The sequence below is a fragment of the Eulemur rufifrons genome, chromosome 14 (genome assembly GCF_041146395.1).
Source record: "Eulemur rufifrons isolate Redbay chromosome 14, OSU_ERuf_1, whole genome shotgun sequence".
NCBI classification, from domain to species: domain Eukaryota; kingdom Metazoa; phylum Chordata; class Mammalia; order Primates; family Lemuridae; genus Eulemur; species Eulemur rufifrons.
In genome coordinates, this window is record NC_090996.1 from 1,865,547 (window position 1) to 1,887,668 (window position 22,122).

Genomic DNA, 22,122 nt, shown 5'->3' on the forward strand with positions numbered 1-22,122 from the left:
TTAGTAAGCCATAAGAACATAAGAATTGACAGCTGCTACGCTCATGATTTAGTTCTAACTTCCCCTGCCTGACTGGTGCCACTACCACACAAGGCTGGTTGGAGAGAATTTATGGAGATCAAGTACACCAATCTGTTATCAGCTTTTGACAGTGGTGCACTGTGTTTCTGTCTGAAGTGGAGTTTGTGAATAGTTGCACAGCTCGACAGTATTTTTTAATTCTGTCTGCTTAACAGCCCATTGTGTCAAAGAAGACCAAGAGAACACTGAAAGAAGAAAACAGATTTTTTAATGAGGATTGGGAATTACAATATTATCTCATTTTTGTTAAAGATAAGATGATTTGCTTGCTTTGTGATACTGCAATATCAACATTAAAGAAATTCAATGCTCATCACCATTATAACATTCATAAGGATCACAAATATTTTAAATTAGAAGGCGAGGTGCAAAAGGTTGTATTGCAGAAATTAAAAGATGAAAAGCAAAAGCAAAGACAGTTCTTTCAAGCAGCAATAAAACCTGGAAATAATGCCACTGAAACAACTTATGAAGCAGATTATATACTTGGGGAAAAAAGGGAAGGCATTGTAGAAATTGTGAAAGAATGCATTGTGAAAGTTGTAGGATGCTTAGACCCTGATAACATTTCAAAGTACAAGCAACCGCCTCTTTCAAGAGGAACGAGAACCCTAACTGATCGGCAGCATGAATTAGCCTTCAACTTAACAGAACAACTTTGTGCAATATTTCAAAAGGAAAATGTATCATCACTTTGGATGAATCAACTGATACCACTGACTTGGTGCAGGTTTCATACTTCATTCAGGTCATAACAGATTTTCTTTGCTACGAATAGTTACTCACTTTGGGCAGTCTTGCAAACAGAACACTGGGAATAGATTTCTTTGACAACTTTCAAGATAAATGCTGTGAAGTTGGACTGAATTTGTGTATGTACAGATGGTGTACCTTCCATGACAGGAAAACATGAAGGATTTATTGCACAGATTTAAAAAAAAAAAAAGTTTTAACATATCCAGATGCTCTCATTTCTTTTCATTGTATCTTGCATCAGCAAAATCTCTGTGTTAAAGGTACTATTTTAAGTCACACTTTGCAAAACGTTATAAATATTGTTAACTATATTCCTGTAAATGCAACATGACATCATCAGTTTCATAACATGCTAAAGTTGAATGATGAGGTATTCAGTGTAGATTTGCCATGTCATTCTAAAGTGAGTTGGCTATTGCAGGGACAGGTGATAGCCCAAATTTTATCTCTGCAGGAACAGATAATTAAATTTTATCAGCAATGTGAATTATTGAAAGAAGATGTCTGTAGGAATGCAGCATTTCTATGTGATATGTCAAATTAAAATAACTTGAATATTTATTTACAAGGTAAAACTAAGTCTATAAAAATAAATAAATAAAACAAAAAACCTAAGTCTATATATGGTATGTGGCAAAAAAAAAAAAAATCCAAGCATTTTGAAAAAAGCTATCTTCTTCAAAAAGGAAATTTCAGAGGAACATTTTCCCCAGTTAGCAAAGGCCATTGATGAGCAGGATGGTATGTGCAAGTCATTTGAAGAATATGCAGCTGTTACAGACCTATTAATTGGAGAACACAATGAAAGGTTCACGGACTTTGAGAATCATGACATCACACTCAAATTAGCATTTCAGGCTCACCTTGTTGATAGCACCAAGGCACTTAAAGAACTACAGATGGAATTGATTGAATTCTCAGTAGATGACATTTTAAAGTCATTGTTTAATGCTAAGAAAGGTCCTGTTGAAATATGGGAAAATGCAGTAGGATACTCATGCCTTTGGCAACATGCCTGAAAAATGCTTTCTTGCTTTTCAATCACTTATTGCTGCAAATCTACATTCTCTTACCTAACCCAAATCAATATGCCCTTAAGGTCACAAATGAATGATACTCATCTAGAGGATCAACTGAAACTGGAACTCCATGCTACAACCAAATATTCAAATGCTTTCCAACAAAAAGCAGACACAACAAGTCATTAAAAGGTTAGTTAACTTTAACAGTTTTCATTTTTTGAAATTATTAAGCATATAGTAGTTAGATTTTTACAAAATAATGTCCATTTGTAAGTATATCTAATTGAAGTTTCTTGAATGTGGCCTTATTAGATTACAGCTAAATTAATTTGGCCTTCCAACATGAAAAGCTTCCCCACCCCTGGTTACACACTGAGTTTGTTGTTCTTTCCAATACAGGAATTAAAAAGGAAATTATGAGAAGAAAAGAGATAAGATTAAAAAGGGGTGGGGTGGGGAAGAATAAGTACCAAGAAGGACTTCAGAGTATACAGTTGGCCCTCTGTATGCATGGGTTCTGCATTCATGGATTTAACCAATCTCTGTGGATACTGAGAGACAGCTGTACTAGAAGGAGCCCAGGACTATGAATTAAGAGACCTAGGTTCTAGAACCGGCTCTTTCACGTAGTTCTATGATCTTTAACTTCAGGATACTTCCTTAAGCCAAAGAACTGAGAACTAAACCAGCATTTCCACAGGTGTGTTCTATGGAACCTAGTCCCATCAGTTGCCATAAAAAAATTTTTTAAATTAAATATATTTGGGAAACTTTGCATACAATATGTCATATATTCTACATACTTCCCATCCCTTTGGATTCACAATGTGTATTACCATATGAAAATCTCTAAGATTTGTAGGAAAGAAACTTATTTTAACTTTGTTGAAGCCATCATTTTCTGAACTTGATTTGGTCTCTTTTTGTGAGTAACAGACATAAGATACTAATCTGGCACACTTTGGAAAAGTTCAAGTAGGTAATCTCTGGAGTCCTAGTCATCTGGAGTTCAGTTCATGCATATGAAGGAGAAACCCTGTCCTGCCTAACTTGGTGAATGTAGTTTTTGTTGTTGTGAGATACATGGCTTTGAGGTGATTGGGTTTGAAACATAAGGGCATTCTCATAACTTCTGTCCGGCTCTTTTGACAGTGGGACTTTTTCAGTGCTTATTCTTGGTAATTAATTCCCCAACCTAGTTCTTAAAGTGCTTTTAAGTTACTCCTAAAAGGTCTGCCTCTTAGTGAACTGGTTGTGAAATGTGAGATTCATGCCATGTCTTGGGCAGTAAATGGCTGCCTTATCTAGCAGGGCCATTGCACCAGAACAGCAGTTTTCTTTTTTTTTTTTTTTTTTTTTGTTGAGACAGAGTCTCACTTTGTTGCCCAGGCTAGAGTGAGTGCCGTGGCGTCAGCTTAGCTCACAGCAACCTCAGACTCCTCGGCTTAAGCGATCCTACTGCCTCAGCCTCCCGAGTAGCTGGGACTACAGGCATGCGCCACCATGCCCGGCTAATTTTTTCTATATAGATTTTTAGTTGTCCATATAATGTCTTTCTATTTTTAGTAGAGACGGGGTCTCACTCAGGCTGGTCTCGAACTCCTGACCTTGAACGATCCACCCGCCTCGGCCTCCCAGAGTGCTAGGATTATGGGCGTGAGCCACCGCGCCCGGCCTAGTTTTCTCTTTTTGAAAGTTGCTTCTCAGAAATGACTGTTTTCATTTCCATCACTAGCTTTTTGAGAAAGATTTTTTGGGGCACCCTTTGTGAATAGAAAAAGAATATATTCTTTCATGATTATTAGCAAATCAGTACCTTTCACTCTGTTGTTAAAAGGCCTGTTTTTCTACAGAAAACAGCCACTCTTTCTCTAGGCAAAGACCACAAATTTTCTATTCTGGGAAGAGAGTGGGAAAGGACTGAGGCTAAATTTGTTGTAGTTGATACATTTATACATCTCTGCTTTTTGTAATATGTGGGTCTGAGAAACTCTAAAAGTACTTCTTGATTATATTAAAGAATGCCACACATTACTGTGCTCTATCTTTATGAATGAATAGTCTGGATATCTCTTTACAGACTCCACAGGTTCCTAGGTTACCAAGACTGCTGGATTTCTTCTGCTGACTCTGGTGCATCTCATTACAGGTGCGCAACCTGAAATTGTGTCTTACAAGATCCCTGGGAAGGCACAGATTTGAATACCATAGTGAAGTCTGTATGTGAAGGATTGATGCTTTTAGAAAACAAAAAGTAATAGCCACCTTCAGGAGCCCCTACAGCTCAACTCTGCATGAACAAGGCAAGATTCTGAGAGTGGCTGTCCCTGGAAAGCAGAAGTCATTCTTGTGAATATCCATCAGCTCCTGAGGCTCTCATCAGAGATGGGGCACCTTTAATACCTGGGAGTGGCTGTTCCCCATAAGGCACTGGAAGATTAGCTTTCAGGGACTGACAGGGATACTGAACCTTCTAGTACAGGTGCATCTCCTGTCATGCTAGAAGAGAACAAAGCTTTGGTGACTTTACAACATAAGAACTGCAAAGAGGTGTAGTAATCCTGATGGAGGATTGAATCCAGATACTCAGAAAGGAAGGTGAACATTCTAAAAAATGAGAAGAGTGAAATGTCCTTTGTATAATCAAAGGATCACCTTGAAGAGAGGAGAGATCCCTGGAGTATAAGTTTGGGGATGAATTTATCCCCTGTGGGGATAAAGAGTAAAAATAGGCCCTCAACATACATGTTCTCTGCATCACCTCATGTCAGTCATTCCTATGTACACTTAGAATCACTTGGAGACTTTAAAATTTAAAATGCTGTTGCCCAGGTCTACCCCAGACTTATTAAATCCAAATCTCTGGGAGTTGGGGCTCAGCATTGGCATATTTTTTAATTTCCCCAAGTATTTAGCCAGGGCTGAAAACCACCGAACTCCCCTCTGCCGCCACAAGCGGAGTTGTACCACAGCGGAGAGAAAGACCTGCACCGAATTCCCCAGTGTAACAGAGGAATTAGGGTGTAACAGCCTTTGAACGTACGTATGCCTTAGAGGGCTTCTCTGTAAATTGTCTGCCATACTAACACAAAGCAAAAGCTCCAAGATTTAAATTCAGCCTTAATATCATGTATTAACAAGATGCTCCTTCTCTCTTTTTCTCAGTTATGCCTTCTCAGAATGCTGTTCTTTCTCAGGAAGGGAACATGGAGGAGAAAGGAATGAAGGATGGATCACAGCTAGTCGGGTCCCAGGTAAGTTCAGTTTTCCTCTCCTCTGAAATGCTATCGTAGTTCTCAGAATGTGGGCACCTTTATTTTTCAATTCTCAGAAGTTCTGAGTCCAAAAAATCCAAAGCCCAGGTGATTCTTGTGACAGGTGACATAATCTCTACAGAATGTTTTCCATTCACATTATATACCTACCTCTTTATAGCTTTCCTCTCCTTCTACCATTTTCACCAGACTTATTTTTCCTGGACTTATATCTGTGCTAGATGTGACAAAAACCAAAGAAACAGTAGACTGTCTTTTAATCACCCTTCACTTAAACAGCTCACTAGAATTTAAACAGTGCTTGCTATTCTCCGGTAACATAGAGAATGAGGCCCAGGCCACTATGACTGCTTGGAGCTAATGGAATTACTAAATATCTACTATCACAAATTAATGTTTGTCAAGAATCTGTTATATCTCTTCCAAAACCTGTTTAAGCCTATTGTTATAATTCTATAATTTAATTAAGTATTACATAAACAGATGAGATATGAGTACAGCAAAGAGTTCTTTCTGTGAAAACTAGTTGAATGTTTTGAAAAGAGTTGATAAATGCCAGCCACTTTTTAAAAAATTGCTGTCAAATTAGGTGTGAGCAAAACTGTAAAACACTGAAGAAAAATCATAAAAATCTCAGGGTATTCCTGTACATGTGTTATTGCCCAACTGTCACTTGTTTGTTCTACTTTCATGAAGCAGAAACTGATGCATTATAGGTATGGGTACTCAGTCATTGAAATCACTCTCATAGAAAAGGCTGAGCTTTATATCAAAAGATGAGAGAATGAATATAGATTTATATTTTATATTAAAATTCTTAAGATATCTTTTATGGATCTCTACTTTAGCCAACTCTTTGGCTTAGCACACCAGATACCAGTCTCGATTGCTTCAAGATAGGAGGATGTCTACTGTTCTAATTGTATGAGACAATCGTTATCCTTAGATAACCAGTAAACTCATTGGAGGGGATTTTTAAAAGCCCCCATCACACAACTAATATTCAAAAATGCTTAATGCTGGATCCTGTTATGAATACGAAAGACAACAAATATAACAGGTGCTCAGAGAAGGAAAAATCTGATTGGGGCTATAGGGATGAGGGAAGATTTCATGAAGAAGGTAGAGTTTGAATTTGTGCTGATATGAGCAGGTAGGGTTTGGAGATAAGAGAAAACGGGACCATTATAGACAGGAAATAAAACTTAAGGAACAGCAGGGAGAATGAGGGGACTATCAGCTGGAGCTGAGCTTTTGTTTGGTATATTAGTGCTTTGGGATCTTTGAGTTGTAAGGAATAAACTAATTTATTCTTAACTAATTGTAAGGCTCCCCAAAGACAGGAATAGGAAGACATATAGAACTAAGGCAGCATATCTGCTTCTCCACACTCTAGCCAGAGGAGTTAGTTTTAATTTTCCAGAGCAATTTATTGTGTTAAGAAGGAAAATAATGCATTCACTCAGTAAATATTTTTTGAGTAGCTAATACGTGACAGAAATTGTGCTCGGGATCAGCTATACATCACAGAGAAAAAGAGACATGGTCCTAAACCCAAGGAGCTTACTGACAGACATTTTGCAAATATACTGATAAATTGCAAATGAGATGTTTTTTATACAAAATAAGAATAAGGTGCCATGAATGTACATTAGGGAATCAGAGAAAAACTCTGGGGAAGCAAAATTTAAGATGAGAAATGAAGGTTATGTAGAGATTATAACAAGTAAGTGGAAAAGAGCGTTTTAGGCATGTGCTAAACATCATCTGCAAAACCCATGGGTATATTTGAGAAATTAAAAGAAAGCCCCTGTGGCTGGAGTGGAAGAAGGGAGAGAGTGACTTGAGGTGAGCTTGGAGAAGTGAGCCAGGGTTAGATACAGATACCAGTTAGGAAGGTATTGTAGTATTCTAAATCATAGAAATAGCCTAAAACTAGTAGTTGAAGGAAAGTTAGGTGGCTTTGCTTTGGAAACAGCGGAGATTAGCTAGAGGGGTAAAAGCTAGAGGGGAAAAGCAAAAGAAGAAAAAAGATGATTTCACAGAGTGTAACCCAGGAAATGGCAGAGGATGGTAAATCAGATCATGTCACTCCTCTGGGCAAGGGTATGGTTCCTATTTCTCTCCAAGTAAAAGGCAAAGTCTTTGTGATGGCTCAAACAGTCCTGCAGAATCTAGCCCCTACCTCTCTGACTTCATCACTTACTTTTCTCTCCCTTACTCCATTCTAGCCACCCTGGCCTCATTCTTCTTTCTCGAACATGCCACATACACTCCTGCCTTAGGACCTTTGTACTGTTAACTTTTTAAGATTTTTCTCAAATGTCACCTGTGCAATGACATCTTTCCTGATCACCCTATTTAAATTTGCAACTGTCCCACACTCATATTCTCAAACCCTTACCCTACTGTAATTTTATCTTCTGACTTACTATATAATTTACCGAGTTATCTACTGTTTATTGTCTACTTTCCCCTCTAGAATGTAAGCTTCATAAAGACAGAGTTTTAGTGTCTTTTATTCACTAGCATATGCCAAGCACCATTCCTGATGTATAGGAAGCACTGAATAAATGTTTGTTGAACAGATGAGGAATGTAGGAAGTGATAAAAGTGGCATCTCAAACTGGTGGTAAAAGATGCTTTATTCAATAATTGATGTTGGGATTTCTGGGGAGCCATCCGGAAATGTATACCTCATACTTTACATCAGAATAGTCTTCAAATGGTTCAAAGATTTAAATGTGAAAAATGAAATCATAAAAGTTACACAAGAAAAAAATGGGAGAATCCTTTTGTAACTGTCACTGAGGAAAGACTTTTTAATTACAACTGAGAATCCATAGCCATAAAAGAAAAAATTGATGGGTTCGACTCATTAAAAACACCAAAAAAATCTATATGACAAAATAAAAGTATAAAGAAAGTAAAAAGACATGTCCAATTGAGAAAAATATTCTGCCCCTCAAATTATAGTGGGCTGATCTTTCTAATAGACAAAATACTTCTCTAAATCAGTGAGAGATTGGGAGTCCAATAGAAAAATGTATAAACAACATAAAAAGATGATTTACAGCAAAGATCAAATGGATCTTAAACACAGGAAAAATGTTCATCTGGACTGATAACAAGAGGAAATTTAAATTAAATCTAGAGAAAGCCTGATATTTTATCACCAATCTTGATATTTGCCACAAGTTTGGTATTTTCCACAAGCATAACATACTCCCTTGGCAAAGCTGTGGGGAAACAGGTGCTCTCTTACACTGCTTGTGTATGTGGCAGCTTGCATTTTCAGAAAAATTGCCAAAATCTCGGCCATCACAAATGCTTTCTTTATAATGTGACTTTTACACTCATCCTGTCATAGACATGGAGGTCATTGAATCTGGCTAAGCCTGTGACTGGTGGATGTCAAGTGTTGTGACTTCCAAGTCAGATCATAAAAGGTAGTAAGACTTCTACCTCATTTTCTTGGGATGCTTACTCTCAACCTAGCCACTTTGCCATGAAGAAGCCCAAGCAGCCCATGGAGAGGCCTGCATGGAGAGGAACCGAGGCCCACAGCTCTGGCTGAGCTCTCAGCTGAAAGCCAGCCGCAGTTTGCCAGCCCTGTGAGTAAGCCATCTTGAACGTAAATCCTCCAGTCCCCCGTTAAGCCTTCCCAGCTCGTCCTGCCCAACTGCAGATTCATGAGCAAAAGAAATGATTGTTGGTGTTTTAATACCCCAAGTTTTGGGATGGTTCATTATACAGCAATAGATAACTATTAACAGATTTTCATACCTGGAAGTGTGATGCTGCCAAAACAAAAACCTAAACCCATGACATTGGTTTTGGAACTGAGCATTGGACAGAAGATGGAAAAGAAAAGACTGTTAGTAAAACCGTAAAGGGCCTCGAAGAGAGTTAGTGGAGGCATAAAGAGCCTTTGTCAAGACTTAAAGGATAATAAGGACGATGTTATTAGAAGCTGGAGGAAAGGGGACCCTTGAAGGAGAAATGTTGGGTAACATTGTCACCTTCAGTGACAAAGAAGATAGAGAATATACTTAATGAACTCAATGATCTAGCTAAGGAGATTTTCAAGTAGAAGGTGGAAAGTGCCAAATGGCAGCTTCTGGCTGCCTAAAGTGAAATATAAGAAGAAAAAGATAAGCTAAATAAAGAACTGTTAAATATAAAAGAACCAGGAATTACTGAGTTTGAAAACAAAACTGTTTCTTATTCACAGCTCTCCAAGCATCTAATAATAAGCAAATTCAGAAATGGTTCTCACCAAAGATCAAATCCAGGTTGGACTATAATATCCTTTGTAACAACTTCAGAAAAATCTGAGGCAGTGTCTCATCGGAACTATTCTTTCTGTCAAACATGAATTTTCTAGTAAGTTTTAAGGTGATATACTGTAGCAGTCTCACAGGGAAACCAAAGGAGACAGGGCTTATTTCAGAAAGATTTGTGGGTGTGGCTTTTGTTTAGTGTAGTTAGAAATGGGTAAACAAAAAGTCCAATTTTGGCCGGGCACAGTGGCTCATGCCTATGATTTAGCACCCTGAGAGGCCGAGGCTAGAGGATCACTGGAGACCAGGAGTTAGAGACCAGCCTAAGCAAGAGTGAGACCCTGTCTCTACTAAAAATAGAAAAATTAGCCAGGCATAGTGGCACACGTTTGTAGTCCCAGCTACTGGGGAGGCTGAGGCAGGAGGATCACTTGAGCCTAGGAGTTTGAGGCTACAGTGAGCTACGATGACACCACTGCACTCTACCCAGGGTGACAGAAAAAAAAAAAAAAACCACAAAAAAACAAACTTCAATGGGCGGAAAGCAGGCTGAGAAAACTACAAATACAGGCTACTTTTCCTGGAGAAGAGAAGATGACTCAGAGGGCAAAACCAGAATCTCAGAGGGTGGAGCCAATAATCACAGAGGACAACTTCCAGGGAGTATGCCTGAGCTCTAATTAAGGACTTGGCAACATATGCCCAGCTCACCTACATTTTAGAATGACTATGGACTGCTGTTTACTTGAGTGAGCATGTCTCTAGTAGTTACTCCTATTCCTTTTTCCACATTATATGTTTGTGAGGGGTAAGGGTGGGAGGCCAAATAACTGTCTTTAGTTCACAGGTCATCATATAGAAAGATAGCATTCAAGAAATCATACCTGAGGAACTGCATTCCAAGATCTTCATCTACTTGTGGGCCTGATTTAGATGACAAGATCCTTGACTTTGAGCTGATACCACAATGGAATGAAACATGAGGATTCTGGGAAGATGAGTGTATTTTGCATGTAGGAGGGATGTGACTTTTCATGGCCAGAGGGTAGACTATGGCAGATTGTATTTTCCAAAAATGGCACAATTTCCTTCATCCCAGAGGCTCCTCTTATAATGTGATTTAAATACACTTCACATCGGGAGATGAGGGTCTCTCTTTCTTCCCCTCAGATCTGGGCAAGCTGGTGACTATGATGAAAGCGAACCTGTGTGACTTCCAAGGCTTAGTCATAAAGGTGATTCTCTTAGGAATTTTGCTCTTGGAATCCAGCCACTATGCTGTGAAGAAGCCCAGGCAGCCCTGAAGAGGTCTATGTGGAGAGAAACTGAGGACCTTGACTGAGCTTAGAGATGACAGCTAGTACCAATCTGCAAGTCATCTGAGTGAGCCATCTTAAAAGTGAATCCTACAGCCCAAAGTTTAGCTACCCCATATGGTACAAAGATGAGGGATTCCCAAAGTCCTGCCCACATAACAGATTTTATAAACAAAATGAATGATTGTTATTGTTTTGAGCCACTAAATTATGGTATAGTTTGTTATGCAGAGATAGATAAATGTTACAGAATGCAAGTTGATACCACCCCTGCAGAGATCAATTTGACAATATGTATCAAAATTACAGATTCATATACTCTTTTGCCAGACATACCATTTTGGGGAATTGATTCTACAGGTAGACTGGTACTCAATTGCAAAAAAAAAAAATATATATATATGATAATTGACTGTAGCATTATTTGTAACAGCAAAAAGAGTAGAAAGCAGCCAAAATGTCTGTCAATAGACTACTTAAATAGATGGTGGTACGTTCACACCAAGTATTACCATGCAGCTCTGAAAAAGAATGAAGACAATATCCACAAACTGATGCAGAGGAATTTCCAAGATAAATTGTTAAATGAAAAAAGCAAAACACAAAAGAATATAATATGCTACTTTCTATAAGAAAAAGGGAGATTAAAAATCTACATGTATCTGCTCATTTCAGCAAAACAAGACACCAGAAGGATAAACCTGAGTCTAATGACATTGGTTACCTGTAGGACTTGGATGGGAATGGGGTGAAAAAGATAGAGGGAATGAATGGGTGGGGAAGTACAGGGGAGTATGATACTGCACTAAATATACTTTTTTGTGTAGTCCTGACTTTTAAAACCATGTTAATATTTCTCATACAATAAAATTAAAATCAAAAGGATGGAGGAAGGGCCTAAAATTGAATACAAACAGAAATAAATGAACCAAACTATATTTCAAATGACTGATATAACCACACTGAAGGAGACCAAATGGAGAAGGAATTAACCCAAGTATTATTTGAACTTAAGTATTTGAACTCCATGCCCTTAGGCTAAAAGCAAAACTCCAGATTTAGAGGTATCAATGTGAACTCTCTATATAGAAATGGATATAGAGTTATGGGTGTCTATAATATATGTGTTTGTGTATACACATTGTGTGTGCATGTGTGTGCATACACACCCACAACTCTGTTTCCCGGATTTGACTACTGAGAGGGCCTAAAAGCAATGACACTTCAGTAACACTGAACACACCTAGTGCCCAGATCTTGGTTTCTAAATGCCATTCTTCATTCAAAAAGGAACCAAGGAATTTTTTTTTTAAATTTTTTTACTTTTTAAAAAATTTCAGCTAATTTCTTTGTATTTTTAGTAGAGATGGGGTCTTGCTCTTGCTCAGGCTGGTCTTGAACTCCTGAGCTCAAATGGTCCACCTGCCTCAGCCTCCCAGAGTGCTAGGATTACAGGCGTGAGCCACCGCACCCGGCCGAAACCAAGGATCTTTGGAGAAATGGCTGATTCCAGGCTTGGGGCAGGGAAAGCACAAAAATGAACCTTGAAAAAAGAACATCTTTCTGTCCCAAAAAGTAAAGTGCTCAGAGAATGATAGGGACATGTCAAAAAGACCAGAATTCAGGTTGAAGGGGCTCCTACTAGCTAAACCTAGGACAATCTAAGCACTAAAACTTATTAAATAAGATAAGAATCCATAAATCCACAAAATTTAAATAAATTAATGAAAAGGGAGAGCTCTTGATTATAGTAGAAAGCTAACTAATAATATATAAAGAGTAATGGCATTAGAAAAGCACCATTTGGCAATGATCGTAATTATAATTAATTCAGGCAAGAATCATCAGTGGGTGCTAAAACTAGTAGATGCAACTTTGAGGAGGAACAAAATACTTACATGGCCTCAAAGTACCGCCCCAAAAATATGTATTAATTGCAGGATAAAATAGTAATTTTCCAGTGGAAATTACTGGCAGATACCACCTTAACTAAATTATCAAAGTTAAGGTTGCCAGTGATGGGACTAGTCAATGGCATGTGCCTCCTGATACGACTCACTGAAAAGAATGCAGTACCCTTTCTGTACTATTCCTACCATAGATGAACAGCATGAATCTAGTCATGAGGAGACATCAGACAAACGCAAATTGAGGATTGTTCTGCAAAATAACTAGCCTGTACTTTTCAAAATGTCAGTGTTATAAAATACAAAGAAAGTCTCAGGAACTGTTGGAGATTAAAGGAGAATAAAGATACATGGCAAACAGATGAAGCATATGATCTTGGATTTTCTTTTGTTTTCAAGGACATTTTTAAGACAATTGGGGCCGGGCGCGGTGGCTCACGCCTGTAATCCTAGCACTCTGGGAGGCCGAGGTGGGCGGATCGTTTGAGCTCAGGAGTTCGAGACCAGCCTGAGCAAGAGCGAGACCCCATCTCTACTAAAAAAATAGAAAGAAATTATATGGACAGCTAAAAATATATATAGAAAAAATTAGCCGGGCATGGTGGCGCATGCCTGTAGTCCCAGCTACTCGGGAGGCTGAGACAGGAGGATCGCTTGAGCTCAGGAGTTTGAGGTTGCTGTGAGCTAGGCTGACGCCACGGCACTCACTCTAGCCTGGGCAACAGAGTGAGACTCTGTCTCAAAAAAAAAAAAAAAAAAAAAAGACAATTGAAATCTTAAGTATTTAGACAACAATACCATATCAATGTTAATTTCCTGATTTTGGTCATTATACTCTCTTATCATTACAAAAGAGAACTCCTTTTTTAGGAAATTAATGCCAAATGAGTTAGGGGTAAAGGGGCATCGTGTCTACAACTTACTCTTAAAGCAGTCCAGAAAAATTGTACATAGAGAGAAAAAAGGAGAGAAGTGGAGATTTCATTATTGGAACTTTTCTTCAAGTCTGAAATATGTCAAAATTTTTTAACATTTAAAAACAATGTGAGGAAGCTTTCTATGTCCTAATAGGTCGGAGATAGAAAGATCTTCAGAATTAATTGTTAAGTAAAAAAACAAGTGTGTGGCCGGGCGCAGTGGCTCACGCCTGTAATCCTAGCACTCTGGGAGGCCGAGGCAGGAGGATCGGTCGAGGTCAGGAGTTCGAGACCAGCCTGAGCAAGAGCAAGACCCCGTCTCTACTAAAAATAGAAAGAAATGATCTGGACAGCTAAATATATATGTAGAAAAAAATTAGCCGGGCATGGTGGCACATGCCTGTAGTCCCAGCTACTCGGGAGGCTGAGGCAGAAGGATTGCTTGAACCCAGGAGTTTGAGGTTGCTGTGAGCTAGGCTGATGCCATGGCACTCTAGCCCGGGCAACAGAGCAAGACTCTGTCTCAAAAAAATTAAAACACACACACACATACACACACACACAAGTGTGGTGATGTACTATGTAAAATATATTGCCTTTTAGGTAAAAATAAATGGGAGGAAGTAAGAATGCATATTCATGTTTGCATAAAGAATTCTGAAAAAAAAATACACTGGAAACTAAAAACAGTGATTATCTACTGGGGACTAGGAGCTGGGCAGAGAGGGAAGAAGCCTAGGAGAGAGACTTTTTTTGGGGTAGGATCTCTCTATGTTACCCAGCTGAGTCTCAAACTCCTGGGCTCAAGCAATCCTCCCACCTCAGTCTCCCAAGTAGCTGGTATTACAGGCATGCAACACCATGCCTGGCTCACTTTTTTTTTATTATATACTTTTTTACACTTGATCTTAGCCAAAAGGCCAAGAAGCAACATATACTTTTCTATATGCTTTTATTGCTATACCATATTAATATGTTACCTACCCCAAAATAGAATTCAAATAAGGTTATGAAAGCAAAAACAGGAAAAGAAGAAAATAAAAAAGAAGAGAAGAAACAGGTAACCAAGTTGTAAGGTCATCATTAGAAGGTGTAAAAGGAAGGAGAAATTACGGTTGAGATACCGATTAAAACAGCCAAAAAAAAAAAAAAAAAAAAAACTACAGATGTGGGTATTAAAGTGTATAGACTATGATTCATAGTTTTCGTCACCCTATGACATAGCACCACTGGTGCTGCACTCAAACATGGGGAAAGTTGAATAGAAATTAGAAATAAAAATCACAAGAAGAGGGAAGATATTCACAGAAGCACAAAAGACAACTTTGTATCATGATGGAAAAACATAGGCTTTAGATTCGGACCTAAGATGAAATCCTGTTGCAATTTGCTAGCTGTGTGTGTCCTTGGATAAATTATTTAATTTCTGCTAGCGTCAGTGCCTTCTCTCTAAATAGCCTAAGTCATTTAATTGATAAATACTTTAAAAAGATAAATTATCAAAGCATGCAAATTAAATAAAATCCCACTACTGCACTTAAATGTTGAATATTAACTTATGGGGAGAAACAATTATTTGGAATACCATACTCTACTGATTATGAAAAATTGAGAAGTTACTGTACCCATGAAGTGGGTGGTATTTTGGGGAGATGGAGTAGGGAGTAAGGGAAGAAGCAGAGGTATACATGGGAGCAGCGATGTCTGTATCTTTTAGAGCAAAGGGATTGTTTAAGCAGCATTGACAATGGAGGAAATTTAGAGGTCACCCTTTTTTATTTGAAATCCCCACCTGAAACAAGGCAGTTTCCTTTCTGATCCTAACAAACATCATGGCCTTCCATTTTCAACTTGTTTGCTTTTCTTTTTTTGTAAACCCGCTGGAATATCTCCTCTTCTTTCCAAAGTATAAAAATCTGTTAAGGATTTATGTGAGATCCACCTACTTAATACCTACTCTCATGGTTGCAACACATCCTAAATTGTAATTTTTGAAATAAATTGCCCATATAGAGGCATACCTCACTTTATTGCACTTTATTGCACTTTATCGCACTTCTCAAATATTGCAATTTTACAAATTGAGGTTTTGTGGCAAACCTGCAATAAGCAAGTCTGTTGCCCCCCTTTTCCAATAGCATGTGCTTACTTCATCTTTCTGTGTCAAATTTTGGTAATTCTTGCAATATTTCAAACATTATTATTATTGTTGTACCTGTTATGGTGATCAATGATCTTTGATGTTACTATTGAAATTGTTTTGGGAATACCATGGCCCATGCCCATGTAAGACAGCAAACTTAATTGATAAATATTGTGTTCTGACTGTTCCACCAACTGGCTGTTCCCCTGTCTCCCTCTGTTATGGGCTCACTGTTCCCTGAAACACAATACCGAAAGTAAGCCAGTTACTAACCTTAGAAATAGCTTCATTGAAAGGAAGAGTCATATACCTCTCACTTGTAATCAAAAGCTAGAAATGATTACACATAGTGAGGAAAGCATGTTAAAAGCTGAAATAGTCCAAAAGCTGGGCTTCTTGTACCAGTTATCCAAGTTGGTGAATGCAAAGGAAAAGTTCTTGAAGGAAATTAAAAATGCTGCTCCAGTGAACATACAAATTATATGCTACTGAAACAGCTTTATTGCTTTTGTGGAGAAAGTTTTTGTGTGGTGGTGGTGGGGGGGTGGTTTCAGGGTTTTTTGTTTTTTGGAGAAAGTTTTAGTGGTCTGGATAAAAGATCAAACCAACCACAACATTCCTTTAAGCCAAAATCCAATCCAAAGCAAGGCCCTAATTCTCTACAATTCTGTGAACGCTGAGAAAGGTGAGGAACCTGCAGAATGAAAGGTGAAAGCTAGAAGAGGTTGGTTCATGAGATTTAAGGAAAGAAGCTGTCTCCATGACATTAAAATGCAAAGTAAAGCAGCAAGTGCTGATATAGAAACTGCAGCAAGTTGTCTTGAAGATCTAGCTAAGATCATTGATGAAGGTGGCTATACTAAACAACAGATTTTCAGTGCAGATGAAACAGCCTTCTATTGGAAGAAGATGCCATTTAGGACTTATATAGCTACTATGGAGAAGTTAATGCCTGGTATCAAAGCTTCAAAGGACAGGTTAACTCTCTTAAGGGCTAATACAACTGGTTACTTTAACTTGAAGCCAATGCTCATAACATTCTGAAAATCCTAGTACCCTTAAGAATTATGCTAAATCTACTCTGATTGTGCTCTAGAGATGGAAGAACAAAGCCTAGGTGACAGCACAGATGTTTATAGCATGGTTTACTGAACATTTTAAGCCCACTGTTAAGAACTACTGCTCAGAAAAGATTCCTTTCAAAATATTAGTGCTCATTAACAATGCACCTGGCCCCCCAAAATGCTCTAATGTAGATGTACAAGGAGATGAATGTTGTTTTCATACCTGCTAACATATCCATTCAGCAGCCTACAGATGAAGAAGTAATTTTGACTTTCAAGTCATTATTTAAGAAATACCTTTCATTTTTTCCTAAGATGGCAGATTAGAGGCTTCTCCAGCATGCCTCCCCCACTTGGAAGGAGCAAAATAGTGTGTAGAGATTCATACTGTGATCTTTTATTCAAGAAGGAACACAGGAATTCAGCAAAAAAGCAAGGGACATTTCAGATCCCTGGGGAAGAGAAGGTGAGTAGAAAGCTTGTATAGCAGCATCCAGCTGAGAACTGTGAAGTCCCAATACAGGAGAGGGGAAGACAGTGTCCCTCTGTAATCCACCTTTCCACTGAGGAACAATGGAAGAGCACCTTGTTTCTCCCCAGCCACAAAACTAATGTGGGGAGAGGCCAGGAAACTGTAGAAGGAAAGGCACCAGGAAGCACCCCAGGCATTTTTCCAGAACCAGGACCAATAGGAGGACAGCATTCTCAATCCTGGCTCATACCAAGCTGGGAAAGACTTGGCTACCTAACAGTGGCACTGCCCCAGGCATTAGAATGTCTCCAGCCAGAGATTGGAGTTCTGGGTCTGGAGCAGGGGATGAGCCTCCACAGCCAGAACTGAGTGACAAGTGTGGAGTGTACTTCAACCATAAGCACCGGAGTGGGCATGCTCTTCCTTCTCTGGGACCAAAGCAGGGGGAGATTTGCCAAAGCTGGAGTTTTAGCCAGATGGCAAGATTTGTGAACAGGGATGGATTTTAGGTCTAAACCCAATCTGCATGTGACTTTACTGGGTGCCCCAGCTTGCTCCCTTGGTTGGGATGGGGGGATGAGCCCTACCAATTCTAAAGAGTGAGAAGGAAACAGATTTCATGCCCACTTGCCTGGATTAGGAGCCAGGGCCACCCCTACCCTGTCATACAAGGAACTTGCTGCAGAAGCGGTTTCTCTGCTCCTCACGAACATGTATCTCCAGTAGTTTGGTGACTCCTCCCAATCCCCCATTGGAGCTGCTGCTTGTGCCCACCATTGCAGAGCCTGAGTGCAGGCTTGCCTAGTCCAGCTCTCACCAACTTTGCTCAGCCCCTCTCTGAGGCTGAGCACAGAACCCAAACCACTATGCATTCCACAGCCCAGGTCATTGCCTAGGACACTACAGAGCTTCTCCTAAACAGATCCAGCATAAATCCTACTGCTAATACCACAGCCAGCTCTTACCTGCAAGGACCATCTGCTAGACTGGAAGTCAACCTGCACAATCCAATACAAAATCTGCTGACACAAGGGCACAGCTCTTGGGAAGAAGATAATCTTCTCATAACCTCTGCCACCCTGGCTTTGCAGAGGCCATGAGCCTGATCACATACCTTGTACACCATACTATAACTGGCATTTGAGAAAGCCACCATACTAAGGCTATCTATAAGCGTGGAATTCATACAGACTCTTCATCACTGAACATACCCAGCAGCAAAACCAGATTGCCCTATTCAACATACATTATACTCACATCCTCAAGGGAAAAAAAATGTCCCATACAAATGAAAAATTCAAAAATAAGAAGTGACAGTTTCTCCAGATGAAAAGAAATCAGTGTAGTAATACTGGAAGTATGAAAAATCAGTGTGTTATGACATCCCCAAAGGATAACCCTAACTCTTTAGCAGTGGATCCTAACCAAAATAAAATTTTTGAAATGCCAGATAAAGAATTCAAAATATTGATTATAAAGAAGCTCAGTGAGATCCAAGAGAAATCCAAAAACCAATACAAAGAAACCAAAAATCAATTCAGAATACAAATGGAAAATTTACCAACGAGATAGGTATCTTCAAAAAAAGAAAAACTTCTGGAAATAAACTCATTAACACATTAACTGCCATAGGAGTTATATTTAACTCAGACTAATTTCAATCCTGGGGCCTTGTGAAGCAAAACCCTGTAGTTGGTTCATGAAAATTGTACTTGTTGATGTTCTTATTTTTATAATTAATATTGACAATTTAATTCTAAAAATGTGGATTTCATTGCATATAACTCGTAGAAAACAATAAAAAATAACAAATTAGAAAAGATCATTTTGTTTTAATAAAACACCATGGCCCCAAGGAAAAATAAATTTTCCAGTGTGGTAGTCAGTGTGTTAAGGAATTACAAAATACAGTTAGGAGCTTCAACAATAGATTAAACCAAGCAGAAGAAATGATCTCAGAACTTGAAGACAGGTCCTTTTAATTAATTCAGTCAGACAAAAATAAAGAAAAAAGAATAAACAAAGCCTTTGAATAGTATGGGACTACATAACACATCCGAACTTATGAATCATTGGTATTCCCAAGGAAGAAGAAGCAAAAAGTTTGGAAAACCTGTGTAAGAAAATAATTGATAAAAACTTCCCTAGTATTGCAAGAGATTTAGACATCCAAATACAAGAGGCTCAGCAAACACCAGAAAAAATACATTGTAAGATAGACTTCACCACAATATATAGTCATTAGACTATCTAATGTCAACATGAAGAAAAAACCCTAAAATCAGCAAGAGATTTTAGGCTAGTCACCTATAAATGAAACCCCATCAGACTGACAGCACACTTCTCAGCAGAAACCTTACAAGCTAGAAAAGAATGGGATGGCATTTTCAAAGTGCTGAGAGAAAATACTGCCAGCCAGGAATTTAACATCCAGCTAAATTAAGCTTTGTAAAGGAAGGATAAATAAAATCATTCCAAGACAAACAATCACAGGGATTTCATCACTCCTGGACTGACCCTACAAGAAATAATCAAAGCAGTCCTAAACAAGGAAATGAAAAGTCATTATTTGTCATCATAAAAACACATGAAAGTATGGAAATCACAGGTCTTATAAAACAGTCACACAAAGGAGGAAGAGAAAGAAATCAAATGGCAACATGACAAAAAGAAACAAAGAATATATAACCCAACTAGATAACAATATGATAGGGGAAAAAAAGCTCACATATCAATATTAACCTTCAATATTAACGGATTAAATGCTCCACTTAAAAGATATAGATTGGAAGAATGGATTGTTTAACAAACTATGAATCAACATTATGCTGCTTGCAAGAAAATCTCTGGTAAAGACACATAGAAGGTAAAAGATGGAGAAAAAGATATTCCACAAAAATGGAAATGAAAAGTGAGCCAGTAGTAGCTATACTTATATCAGATGAAACAGACTTTAAATCAAAAACAGTAAACAAAAAAAGACAAAGTCATTATAAAATGATAAAGAGATCATTTCAACAAGAGGATATAACAATCCTAAATATACATACACCTAACACCAGAGCACCCAGGTTCAAAAAACAATTATTAATAGACCTAAAGAAAGAGATAGACAGCAATACAATACTAGTGGGGGACTGGAATACCCCACTCACAACACTAGACAAATCTTCAAGACAGAAAATAACAAACACTGGACTTAAATCAGACTTTATACCAAATGGACCTAATAGACATTTACAGAACAATCTATCAACAACAGGAGAATATACATTCTTCTTGTCAGCACATGAAACATTCTCCAAAATAGACCATGTATTAGGCCACAAAACTAGATTCAGTAAATTTTTAGAAATCAAAATCATGTCAAGTATCTTCTCAGACCACAGTGGAATAAAACTGGAAATCAACACAAGGAATTCTCAAAACAATACAAATACATGGAAATTAAAAAGCATGCTCCTGAACAATCTTTGGGTCAAAAACAAAATTAAGATGAAAATTAAAAATTTTTTAGAAATGAATGAAAAGGGAGACACAATATATCAAAACCTCTAGATACACAAAAGCAGTGCTAAAAGGGAATCTTACAGTGTTAAATGCGTACATCAAAAAAAAAAAAAATGTGTGTTGCTTTGGTGATGTATGCAGTAAGGGCCCTCACCTCACCACAATGTAATATATTGATGTACCAAAATTGCACTTGTACCCCATGAATATATGCATATAAATATAGAAAAATTTTAAAAACAACATAAAAATAGAAACATCACAAATTAACAACCTACCATCCTACCTCAAGGAACCAGAAAAATAAGAACAAACAAAATGCAAGGCTATTAGAAAAAAAGACATAACAAAGATCATAGCAGAACTAAATGAAATTGAGACACCCCTCCCCCCCCAAAATAGAAGGGATCAACAAAATGAAAAATTTCTTCTTTGAAACAACAAACAAAATTGATAAGCTGCTAGCTAGACTAACCAAGAAGAGAGAAGATCCAAATAAACATAATCAGAAATGAAAAAGGAAGCTGGGCACAGTGGCTCACGCCTATAATCCTAGCACTCTGGGAGGCCGAGGCAGGTGGATCGTTTGAGCTCAGGAGTTTGAGATCAGCCTGAGCAAGAGCAAGACCCCGTCTCTACTAAAAAAAATAGAAAGAAATGATCTGAACAACTAAAAATATATAGAAAAAATTAGCCGGGCATGGTGGCGCATGCCTGTAGTCCCAACTACTTGGGAGGCTGAGGCAGGAGGATCGCTTGAGCCCAGGAGTTTGAGGTTGCTGTGAGCTAGGCTGATGCCACGGCACTCTAGCCTGGGCAACAGAGCGAGACTCTGTCTCAAATTTAAAATAAATTAAAAAAAAAAAAGAAATGAAAAAGGAGACACTATACTGATAACCACAAAAGTACAAAAGCCCATCAGAGACTACTATGAGCAACTATATGCTCACAAATTAGAAAACCTAGAGGAAATGAATAAATTCCTGGAAACATAAACCTTCCCAAGATTGAACAAGGAAGAAATAGAACTCCTAAACAGACTAATAATGAGTAGAGAGATTGAAGCAGTAATAAAAAAATCTCTCAATGAAAAGAGTCCAGGATGAGAGGGATTCACAGCCGAATTCTACCAAACACACAAAGAAGAACTGGTACCAATCCTACAGAAACTGTTCCAAAAAATCAAAGAGGAGGGAATTCTCCCTCACTCATTCTATGAAGCCAGTATCACCCTGATACTGAAGCCACACAAGGACACCAAAAAAAGAAAAAGAAAAGAAAAAGAGGAAGGAGAGAGAGAGAAGAAAAGAAAGAAAGAGAGAGAGAGGGAGGGAGGGAGGGAGGAAAGAAAGAAAGAAGAAGAAAGAAAACTACAG

The 22,122-nt window shown here is 38.3% G+C and overlaps 1 protein-coding gene across 1 annotated transcript in view; it reads left to right on the top strand.

Moving 5' to 3' along the window:
- The first annotated feature begins 1,580 nt into the window (after positions 1-1,580).
- Positions 1,581-22,122, top strand: part of ZNF713 (zinc finger protein 713) — a 63,528-nt gene continuing 42,986 nt past the window's right edge. Inside the window, exons 1-3 of the mRNA XM_069486671.1 lie at positions 1,581-1,823; positions 4,009-4,078; positions 5,025-5,113. Of these exons, the coding sequence (XP_069342772.1) occupies positions 1,581-1,823; positions 4,009-4,078; positions 5,025-5,113 (402 nt within the window). The remainder of the gene's footprint in view (positions 1,824-4,008; positions 4,079-5,024; positions 5,114-22,122) is intronic.